Source organism: Rhipicephalus microplus, chromosome 9, assembly GCF_043290135.1.
Source record: "Rhipicephalus microplus isolate Deutch F79 chromosome 9, USDA_Rmic, whole genome shotgun sequence".
NCBI lineage: Eukaryota > Metazoa > Arthropoda > Arachnida > Ixodida > Ixodidae > Rhipicephalus > Rhipicephalus microplus.
Window position 1 is genome coordinate 63,385,017 of NC_134708.1, and position 12,179 is coordinate 63,397,195.

The following is a 12,179-nucleotide window of genomic DNA, read 5'->3' on the forward strand; positions in this document are numbered from 1 at the left end:
TGCATGTCTGGCTTCCGGCCAAACCTGGGGGGTTAGGGATTAGTCAGCTTCAGAGGGTTTCTAAGCGCTCTATTTCAAGCATCTGGCTAGATTACTTCGACTGGGCAATCCATTCATGGACTGTCTCTTTGAAACAGTATTGAATAAATACTTTTCTCGTATCTCTTGACTATTTGAGGCGCCCTCAAGCATAACTGCAGCTGCTGAAGTGAATTCAGCGTTTCAGAGAGGCTCGCAGAAGTGGTGGTCTCGTTTGAAGGCAAACTACAATAGAGACCTCCAAGCACATCAAGGCCAGGCTCTTGCAAAGAAGTGGCTTAGCAGTGACTCCAAATTATTAAAGTATGGGGATAGAATTAGAGGAAGTAGGTTGTGGGCTAAGCTATACCATACCAGGGCTTTTAACTAATAAACGAAGTACAGATACTGCTTCGAGGCTCTGCCGTCGCTGTGGTGAGAAGCCAGAGACAGCATTTCATGTTGGCGTGGAATGCGATTCCGTTCACCTTTCTCGCACAGAATGCCACAATTATGTCTCCAGACAGGTCACCAGGTGGATTAGGAAAAGAAACCTGGTCCTCACGGTTCGTGAAGAGCCACGATTTACCACTACGGATGGCGTCAGACTCAAGCCTGACCTGGTTGTTGAGTATGGTGACCAGGTGTTCGTGATTGACCTGGTGATCGCCTGGGACGCAAATGAAGGGGTGCTTAAGCACAAGGCGGGCGAAAGTGGTGCAAAATATTGGGTTCCTAAAGATAAGTATGATCCACAGAAGGCTTTTTCATCCTGCGGCATTGTTTTCGGAGCAAGGAGAATGGTTTGTCGGGAAACCGTAGAGTTAAGGGTAACCCTTGGGTTTAGTCGGCACGATCTTATATATCTTAGTGCATCTGTATTAAAGGGCAGTCTAATAAGTGTTCACAGGTTCCGAAACTGAGTGTAAGCCTTGAGCCCATTCTAGCTTTTTTTTCCTCGCGTTCCAATATGATGTTCTTTACGTCAATTACTGACTTCAATAATTCACCTTTTTCTCAGTTGGTTTTTTTATGTCAGTTTATCACGTCCTTCGTGTTGTTCTATTTTTTACGGTGGCCATGACAATAAAGAAGTAAATCATTAGAAATCGCAGAATAGCCTCATGGGATAGTTCGCTTACACGACGTCCTTGGGAAGAACAGTGGGGACTGCAAGGGCTAAAGTTGGCTGGGAGTTATCCCATTTCCTTCGGGTCTTTGCCGAACATCCTTACACTAAGTCTTGTCGTGGCCACCTCGCACCACACAGGTATCTGGAAATGTACGCTTTTAGCTGTAGTAGGTAATAGTGAGAGCGGAACTTGAGAATACGATATGATAGCCAGAAAAGCATGACTCATCGGACGCCGTACTTAGGCTATGGCGACCTACTCGTGCCATGTTGGAGTCATTAAACGCTGCTGCCTTCTCTTTGACCAGCCGCGACTATTTGCGGGGCAAGCGTAAGTGGGGAACGCGTAGTTGAATCCAGGTATTTTTCTAAATGCCAAGCATTTCGTAGCAAACTTCGGCGACTTTGAATCTATCTATCTATCTATCTATCTATCTATCTATCTATCTATCTATCTATCTATCTATCTATCTATCTATCTATCTATCTATCTATCTATCTATCTATCTATCTATCTATCTATCTATCTATCTATCTATCTATCTATCTATCTATCTATCTATCTATCTATCTATCTATCTATCTATCTATCTATCTATCTATCTATCTATCTATCTATCTATCTATCTATCTATCTATCTATCTATCTATCTATCTATCTATCTATCTATCTATCTATCTATCTATCTATCTATCTATCTATCTGTCTGTCTGTCTGTCTGTCTGTCTGTCTGTCTGTCTGTCTGTCTGTCTGTCTGTCTGTCTGTCTGTCTGTCTGTCTGTCTGTCTGTCTGTCTGTCTGTCTGTCTGTCTGTCTGTCTGTCTGTCTGTCTGTCTGTCTACGACAATTGACAGACAGACAGGCTGTCATTAGCGGTCTCCATTGGCTCTGTTATCAGTTACGTACTTCTCAGCGTCGTGTAACAAACCATGCACGCCATTGGCTGCGTTGTGAGTTAACTCGCGATGCCAAACGCTTGCAACAATGCAGTGCTGCGGAGTCAATATGATGATTGCGGGATATCATGGATGCATGGATTGATATGGCTGTATCCTTTATATCGGGCGGCGGCTAACGCCACCTAGCCATAATATTTAGTTTTATCAAGCTTTATCTCTTTTCCCCTTTATATAGTGAAGTTAAGGACTGGCATTTGCAGTGCAGGATTTATTTTCACTCGTGCCTTGACTTTAGCCACCAATCAGATAACCTCCTTCTAGTTAATTCTACCCGCTTAAAGTCTATTTTGCCCTCCCTGTCCCTAAACCTAAGTGCTTTGAAAAACTCTGCACCATCATCCTGAACTACAGGGTAAAGCCTTTTACAGAACATTATCAAGTGCTCGGCAGTTTCCTTTTCCTCTCCACAAGCACTGCATACCGTGTCTACCCCTCCGTATTTGGCCCGATATGTCTTGGTTCGTAATACTCCCGTGCTGGCCTCAAACAGTAGAGAACTACCACGAGAATCATCATAGTTCCTTTCCTTGGCAATGCACTCGCCGGGGTGAACACCCCCTTTCGGCGGGAGTTTCTCCAGCGGCACCTTGGCTTCAGCTGTGACGTCTGTGACAGCCTGTGGGTCGAGAAAAACAACAGTGATTAATGCATTGCGAACAACATTTAACCGCTCAAAACACTCTTCCATTATCGTGATCATACGATGCATAATGTGCGGCATGCGAAATAAACACTGTGGTAAACGCAAGCAAAATATGTGTCTAACCTCACTAAGATGCACCTGCGGCATGCGAAATAAACACTGTGGTAAACGCAAGCAAAATATGTGTCTAACCTCACTAAGATGCACGAACATGTAACCGATAATTGTGAAAGGCTGCAGTGCAGCGTCGGCATGAGCCCAATGCTAAACACTTGGGCAGAATGCAGGGTTAATCATTTGTACGGAGTGCTTGGACGGTGGTTTTTTCTTTGCCTTCAAATTGTGCGTACTTCCTGACGTCATATTCATGATGAAAATACGTCACTGAAGCGTTGTAGGACCCCGGCACAAAACAATTTTCTGTGATTATATTCGATCCATTCCTTGGCAGCACAATGTTCTTGTTAGGGTTCTCGACATCAGAGTTTTTATTTAGACAGACGATTCATAAATGTTAAAAGATTTGTGCCAGTGCTCCGCTTGGGACTTTTTCTTTGTATTATTGACTACACGTGAAAACGTATTTCCACACAAACTCCTGAACAAGTCATTTCACTTTGCCATTTCAGTCGGACTTACGTGCATTTGCGAAGATTCGACGAAACTCTCGATGGCAGCGTACGACGACATGTGCAGCAGACTGTACGTGAGACTTTCGTACGACAAGTACGGACTACTTATTGACGGTGAGTAAGGTAGGAAACGGGGCAAAGTTTGGGGGAGCGCTGCATGGTTTATGAAATGTTATAGCAAAACGGTTGAAATGTTAGGGCCCTCAACACCATGTGTTTTCTTCGGAAGTTTGGCTGGTGGTTTATGCAAACTTCTGCCTTTCAAAAGGGGCGCTTGATGTAAAACATTCTACACTCCATTTCATAATAGATGCTACTCTGTAGAGACTAGTGAGGTTTCTAGCAGCAAGTACCGTTTGCACTACTAAATATTTCAATGTGTTTACTGCGCGGAATGTAATTTTTCTTTCTTTTTGGAGCCTATTAAACTTTAGCGTATTTTCACGCATTAGCAAGAAACGAACTTCCTCATGCGGCTATCACAGTGTTGTTCTACATCATTTTGCATTTTGTTGTGTTTGTGTTCGGTATTTCATTTGAAGCCGCGGTTGCGAATCCTCGCACAACCACTAACGCCGACTATACGAGACGCACAGAGTTTACACAGAGTGTTTGAGTACTGGGAACGTTGCGTACGTATAGCGGGATCGCGTACGTAAGGACGCCATATTTTGCGTATATAGTGCGCATGCGCTCTCCGCAACGTCCACAATGACCTAAATTCATCCGCACTTTCGACAACGTTACGAATTATGTCTGAAGCTGAGTATATTATTTTTCGCCTATGACTGCGCCCTGGCTCTCTTCATTTGCATTCAGAAACTCATCATGTAGTCTGCCATAGTGGAGGACTCCGGATGAAGTTAGACAACTTGTGTGTTTGTTTTATTCTGCGCAATAATCCAAATAGCGTGGTTTCCTTTAACTGCTAAGCCATTAAAATATGGTCGACATGCCCTGGATTCAAAGTTCCAAGTGGTGCCCTGGCAGTTGGTGGCACCACTCCCTGCCTGTTAATCCACCATGAAGGGAAATTGATGTCGTATAAAACAGCAAGTGTATTCACTTCAAGAACTAAACATTCGCACACGAAAAGTTTTAAATAGTATATCTATACTATTGTTAACGTGGCTAATCTCGTCAATCGTCACTGCAATTCTCATCTCGTTTCATATGCAGCATCCCATATTATCGCATAAAAATTACTAGAGCGAAATGCTAAAGCAGTTGAAACTACCTGGTATTTCTTTGAAAACTTGATTTTGTTACGCATGTCCTCATTATTATTTGTTATTATCATTTAGAAATAGAAATTCAACTGGTAGTCTATTTTCCGTTCTCAACATTAGCACCGATACTCATCGCCATACTGCAAGTAATTTTTTATGTTTAAAACCGCGTCAACTCAACCCGAATTTCTGAAACTGGTCAAGCTGACTCTGCGGCTTTCATATAGAAAAACTCCGTTCCCTATAATGATGAAGAATTTTGCGTGCTGTAGCTAACCGCGGTAAACTGTAACATGCCACGGCGATTCGGACAGTGAACCTGAAGTTCGCGTCGATACTTCTATTCATTTCCTATTTTCCTGCTTACCGACTGTTTCCTCAAGGCAGTAGGCAAGCTTGTGGAATGCCTAAAAGCATATTCATAGCATCATAGGAATTGGTTTCATGAGTGTAGCTTTAAGTGGGTCTTACATGAAAAATGCACATCTTGTAGAAAAAAAGAATAAAAAACTAGAGCGCTGGTGGGGCAGTGCCTTAGATATGAAGCTTCACTGCAACCTGCATACGCTGAGATTACGATCGCTGGAGGGGTCACCACCAATTTCTCAATGTCTGTCTGCATACACTACCATCATCATCATTGCCATGATCATAATTATCATAATCATGATCAGTTCGACTACATCCACTGCAGAGAGGAAGTCCCCCCACCCACGTTTCGCCAATGAAACTGTGCTTGCTGCGTCTGCGTTTTCACCACTAATTTTTTAATCTCATCTGCCCACCTAACTTTTGCCGAACCTCGAGCGCTTGCCTTCTCTTGGAAGGCAGTCTATTACTCCTAATAATAGCAGTTATCTTTTCTTCATGCGATTTGTCCAACCCATTCCAATTTCTTCTTGGTTTCCACTATGATGTCCTTAACACCCGTTCGTTCTCGACCCCCTCTGCTCTCTCCTCGTGCCTTCGGACAGTAATTACTACCACTTTTGATTACGTAGGTACTTATTAGTGAAACAAAGGATGAACAATAGCAATTATAGTATGTAACAATAGTGACAATAGTAATGATAAAGCTATGGTATCAATACGAGAATAGTAACACTTCATTTTACGCATTAATTGAATCGCACACCTTCTCTCTCTTTCAGTTCCGGATACCATTCGAGATATCATCGAGCTCCACCCGAAGAAGGTTGGTGTGGCTGCCTCGTTCCGTGGGGTAGAAAATGAAATGACACTTTTCGAGAGTTTGAAAAAGGAAGACGCCTGGTTGGCAGTTGGTTGCGGCTTGTTGGAGGTGCCATTTAGAAAAGTGTTTGCAACTCACTTGATCAAGGTAAGTGTCTGGACACTCGGTCATGGCCGGGAAATTACTCTCGCTGATTCGGCTTCGGCCTCAACTGCATGCTTTATTTCCATAGGGATAGCAGGACAATCTTATTCTCATAAATTTTCTAGGACAGAGTGAAAGAGAGAGAAAGTAAATTGAGTTATGTTTCCATGACGTGCATGCCGAGTCGGCATTATGTTTAGGCCGGAGGTGGCGTTTTCGTTATTCCTATTTGTTCTGCACCATACCAGTGGTTTTCCCTCGTGTGCGTTGGCTCTGTGCTTTTTTAATGCGATACCAATTTATGGATACACCCGGCGTGTTTTTCGCCATAGCCGTTGCCGTCATGTTCCACATATAGATAGTGTAATGAACAGAAACGGAACAACACCTGTTACTGGGCTCTATGGGTGCAGCCAGGGATTTGAGCCTGCCTGCTCTCACTTCGTAGCAACTTCGTCCCGTAGCCTATATCCCCCAGCTCACTAACGACGAGCTATTTATGTAAATCATTTACGGCTGTTCCCCGCTGCCAATCGTGTTAACGCCCGGATGACCAAAATAATGTTTTCAAGAATATGCATTTACATTATGCTGAATGAAACCTTGTGAGATTTAGGCAAAGCAATGTTCGCGTGTAAGCATCCCCTCAGGAATGTTCACAGTGGCATACTACTTTGCCGAGTAAAAGACAGCGAGTGCACCGAGATTAGAGTGCACCGAGATTCATGTTTCGCACGCAGCGAACTTGCTTAACTCTCGGAACAGCTGTGGCGGCAGCGGTTGTTGGGCGCTGCAGTCGGCGGCAGGGAGCGACGAATCATCCATGACCATACCAAGACTGTTAAAGTATACGTCATAAAATGCTTGTGGTGTTCCTGGATGCCCACGATAACGATGCTGAAGGCAAGGGGCACAGAGCTGTGGTGGCAGAATTTGAGAAACACTTGAACGGATACTTACGCGAGAAGTTTCAGTTGTTTTCTTGAGTCAGACCAAGTTCTTTTCTTGAGAAAGGCCAGACCTTCAGTATAACCCAGAAAATGTGCGTTTCTAAAAAGCAAGTTCTGGTTTCTATGCTGTACCCGGATATCAAAAATGGCATGGGCTTCTCGTAACGTCCTCGTGGAAGATATAGTGATGGTTTGACGACCACTCCGCAGCGTGGTTTCATTGGTGACGCACAAGGGTCCATCTTGGAGCATTTGGGTACATGACCTCATCCCATCTAGCTAGACAACAGCATGAAATTGGCAGGAACAATGATGTAGCTTGAAGTCAAATTATTGTATGCTGGTAGGTGCGCCATGAAAAAAAAATTGACTTTAACATAAAAATGAAATATCTTATCCGCGTTTACAGATCTTGATGCTCGCTTAGAGCCGTCACTGTATGCAGAAAACGTGAATGACGTAGATAACTTCAAAAAAAGGGGACAGTATACCCCTATATTAGCTTTTCAAAGACATCAACTCTCAACTATCAACTCCATTGACGATCATTACCATCTCGCGCAGTCACTCACGTCTTTTAGCAACTGGTGTGACACGTGGCAAATGAACGTTAACTGCACTAAAACAGTCGTAGTGTCTTTTACCAATAGGCGCAACCCCTCTCTTTCGACTATTTTCTAGGTGGCACCCAGCTCAATAGAGTTTCACAGTACAAATATTAGGAGTAATTCTAACCGAACACCTTTCATGGACTAGCCACACTGATCATGTATGTCGTAAAGCGCGAAAAAAAGTAGGTTATTTGCGCCGCACTTTACCTAAAGCCCCTCGAGATACTAAACTGCTATTATATAAATCACTCATTCGCCCTGTTCTCGAATATGCATCCGTAGTTTGGTTCCCTCACAAACACTGTGAAATAAGCTTGCTAGATAACATTCAGCGAAAATCTATCTGTTTCATTTTTCATAACTATAGCCGCAACTTCTCGCCGACCACAGCCCTTCAATCATTTAACATCCCATCACAACTCTCGCGATACCAAAACGAAGCTTTAAAATTTTTATACGGAATTATTAACTCCTCCTCCGGCCTTGGTCATGGTAACCTCATCACATTTACTGTTGATAGCTGTACCCGCAGTTCCCACGCTTTGAATGTAACTCCTTTCTTTGCTCGTACTAATACCTTTAAATACAGTTTTTTCCGCGTGCAATAGAACTGTGGAATTCCCTGCCTGGTAGCATTCGCTCCTTACCACTAACCGACTTCATAGTTGTTGTCGATCAATATCTTGCTGACGCATAATTAACTTCATTTTTACTTTTGCTTTGTTACGAGTGTACTTGCTTCACAATTTGTATTATTTGTTTGTAATTTTTTCTCGGTTGCCTAGTATTATATAACGTCCCATTCCTGCGATATAGCCCTGAATAGGGCTGCAGTATGTATAAATAAATAAATAAAATAAAATCATAAAACAATTTTTTTTTTTGGGGGGGGGGTATAACAAATAGAAGAGTGCTCCGAAAAGCCGTTGAAAAGGTCGCTTCAATGCAAAACACATGTGCTTGCTCACCACGACTCATTCGCCTTACATGAATGCCGCCAGAATATTGCATTTTTCGAACTGTTTTGATTTTTTTTCTCGCGCAGAATTTCCTCGCAATTGTCAGCAAGAAAGTGCCGCCAGAAATGGTAATGATCTCGATTGAACCCGATGATTACATCAGCAGGCTCGCAGAAAACATCGAATCATCAAAACTGGCTGGGTAAGCGAGATTACCTTCATTACGAACTATATAAATGATTTACCTGTACAAATTTCCCTATCGCGTTTTCTTGCCGAAAGCAGCGTAAAAATACTGTTATAGCTTCAGTACTGTCTTTTTGTGAAGTTTAAGCACCCATGCGATCAATTTCACCATCAATGATTTCTTCGGCCGATGCATGTACCATCGATTTCAAGTTTTCTATATCTCTTGTCACTTTGTGTCCATATCTTCATACACTGCCAACGGCTTTCGACTGTCTTGCTCCATTAATGCTTCAAGTCGTTTAGAGATAGCGTTCTCGGCTTTCCACGTTCTTTTCCAGGAAATCGGTTTAATATTTTGCCTTATTTCTGTCGACATTCCACACATATGCATAACACGCTCTCATTTCTTGGCCGCCACTTTCTTACTACTTCGGCGATTCTGGACTACAATTGCTATTTGCATGTATTTTAGTTATGAACTAGAGAAGAATTCCTTCTTAATGTTATCTTTTTCAGTTCCATGCCCCGCTGCAAAGTCATGTACTTATAACTTTCCATGCTACTACTCACATCGTTATGCATCCTCATTGCTTATACCTTGTAAGTGATTTCTTCTGTCATGAGACAGCAATGAATGGTCGAATGTCTCCTTTTGGGCTTTCGCCTTGCACGTGATCTGACCGTGACATTTACGGCCCACGTTTACTTCATCGAGGCTATGTCGGTATCAGAGATGTATCATCCCCGACATCCCGTTAATCTCTGAACGTCTGTGCAAATATTTGGCATGAATGTACTATTAGAGAGTGATTACGGTGCCACAACTAAGTTCCTTGTTATCCGCATTTATGCGAACCACTGACTTCTAACTTCTCCTCGCAAATAATGGCACCGCTGTACGCGACGGTTAGCAGCTCACGAAGTGGTCCAGTAACATGGCAGGAACGTTTCTTCTCCAGTCGATAATCATTAATGGACTCTGCACCTGTTTTAAAGAAAGCGTTGCTAATTTGTCCTCAGTTTTGACTTATTTTAGGGGGTGAAGCAGCTTAGGGCTGAGCTTGTGGCTTAGATTCCACGTAGCAATCTAGTTACAGTGGCGCCCATGAGGGGCACTGCTGAGATAAGCTTTCAATGAAGACCGCTAGAAGCGCTTGCGGCGCCCGCTTTCCTTCTCTCGCACACCGACTATGAATACCACAGAGGAAGGAAAGGTAAGGAGAGGCCCTGACGTCACTCGTTGTGAAGCCGCGATGAAGCCGGAAGTCGGCCATATTGACTAAGCAAATTCTCCTCTCTTGTTTACATGTGAATGCGAAGCAGAAGGCGTGACTCCCTCTCTCTCTCAAAAAGCACGTGGCCTGCGCGCCGCGTGCGTCGATGCTATCCGAAACCAACGAAACAGATTTCAACACGCTGTCTTGCCGCGATACGGTTGACGAAATCTCTGCGTATGGCTGTTGTACTCTTGCACTGCCGGCGTTAACGGTAAACACGGCAAGTTGCACGGTAAGCTTTTTTTTATTTGATGTGCTCTTTGTGAAAATAAAGTTTATATATCGGACATTTCCGCGCGACGAACCAGGCACCGAAATTTGTACAGCTTCTTTCAGATCACTTTTTTCCCTTTCTGCGCTTCTCTTTAGGTTTTATGAAATTTTCAGTCAGGCTGTGGGCTAGACACAACAATAAAAAAAGAAAAACGTCTCCCCTGCAATAAATTCGAAGGTCTGTAATTATGCCAGTAATGTCGGCGTCGGTGAAGCTTGTGTGCGTGGCAGCCCGTTGAGTTTGCGCCGGCCTCTTTGTTATCGCCCCTCTTTTGTCCGACGCGCACTAGTTCCTACGGATATCCCAAAGGCCATGATTTCATTAGGACGAAAGCAGCGAAGACCACCTGAAAGTGCATGGGAACACGTCTCCAGTGTGATTCACGCGCACTAGTAGCTACGGAGAACGGAGACCAGGATCGCGTTAGGGCGAAAGGTGGGAAAGTTAGCCGAAGGAATGCGTGAGAAAAGGTCTGCGGGAAGCTTCACGCGTCGACACAGCCGCCAAGGACGGCAGGGAAAGCCAGCGTAATGTGAGGGAAGATGTCTCAGGGATAAGTGGCTAGTCATTATAGGAAAATAAAGAGAAGGCGCTTGCTTCGGTCTTGCTTACCTGGAACAGAGCTCAGCGCCAACCGCCAACCGGTAACTGTACAGGAACATGAAAAGCAAGATTAGATTACAGTCTTAATAAGGGCCTGCGGACCGCAAATGCAACGTCCGTTGTCATAAGAAGCAACACCGCATAACCGTCACTAACCTGCAAGGCATTCACTGAACGAATTCTTGAGCACAGTCGTTATCTTCTATGATGGCTTTTCAGCATAATTTTGACAGACGCTGCGAATTCGGAGTACGTATACGCGCGCTCGTTCCGTGGTTTCTAGTTCAGACACCTGGTTACAACCACCACTGGAGAAAAATCGCGTAGCTAACAATGCGGCGAAAAGAATGAATGCTGTCGAACACCTGCAGTAGGCCACGATTAGGTGCGAGGCCCATGAAAACACGCACACCGCCGCTGGACCGCCTGAACGGTGCCGCACCACACTACATCAATAATAACAAAATGCCGCCATTGTGCCTAGTGAATATGGCCGCGCGTGACGTAATTTCCGTCACATTTTTTACGCCCTGCGCCGGCTGGGCACGCCCTCTCCTTACCTTTTCTTCCTCCGTGATGAATGCGGACGCGTCACTCGCCATGAACGTCCAGGACGCTCGAGAACAAGCACTGAGGGCTCGCAAAGCCGAAGCGGCGCGAAGGTGTCCGCAAGTGAAACCGCAGTTGATAGCTGACGAAGCGGTGGCAAAACGACCACGAAGACAAGCCAACCTGGAGTTCAGAGCTCGAGAAGCTGAGGTGAAACGAAAGAAGCCTATACGCTATACCCGACGTGAATGGCACCAACGCCTGCTTCAAGCGTGAATTCTTCGAACGCAGCTTCGCACGGAGTGTCAAAGTGTACGATTGTTGGCGGTTTGATAACAGCATCCCCAAGATCACAAACATTTCACTCATTATGTGATGTAGAGTGGGTGATGTACGGGGAATCACGTCTAGCCGATGATCCGCAGTGCTTCGCCCACACGTCATCGTTCACTCCACCGATATGCAGGGTTGTTTTTTTTTCCTTCGGCTTTATCCACGGCTTTAATGCCAACAGGCATAATGCAAAGAGGCACTCAAGCTAGGTGGCTGCATGTCACTACTTGGATAGATAGATAGATAGATAGATACAGCTTTATTTAACGTCAAGGCAAGGTTTAACACGTGACCCGAGCTTCCTTCAACGTCGGATGGATAGATGTTGCGAGCGTCCCCTTTATGGCAGGGCGGTGACATGTGTGCCACCAGGCTCGAAATAAAGAAGAAAAAAAGACGAAAAGAAACCTTTTTCTGTTGGCCTAACACCTTATCTACTTTCATTAAAACGACCTTATTATAACAAAGAAAAATATAAATTTGC

The 12,179-nt window shown here is 44.3% G+C and overlaps 1 protein-coding gene across 1 annotated transcript in view; it reads left to right on the plus strand.

Moving 5' to 3' along the window:
* Positions 1-12,179, plus strand: part of LOC142771355 (uncharacterized) — a 66,027-nt gene that overhangs the window by 41,530 nt on the left and 12,318 nt on the right. Inside the window, exons 16-18 of the mRNA XM_075872831.1 lie at positions 3,383-3,499; positions 5,766-5,953; positions 8,557-8,672. Of these exons, the coding sequence (XP_075728946.1) occupies positions 3,383-3,499; positions 5,766-5,953; positions 8,557-8,672 (421 nt within the window). The remainder of the gene's footprint in view (positions 1-3,382; positions 3,500-5,765; positions 5,954-8,556; positions 8,673-12,179) is intronic.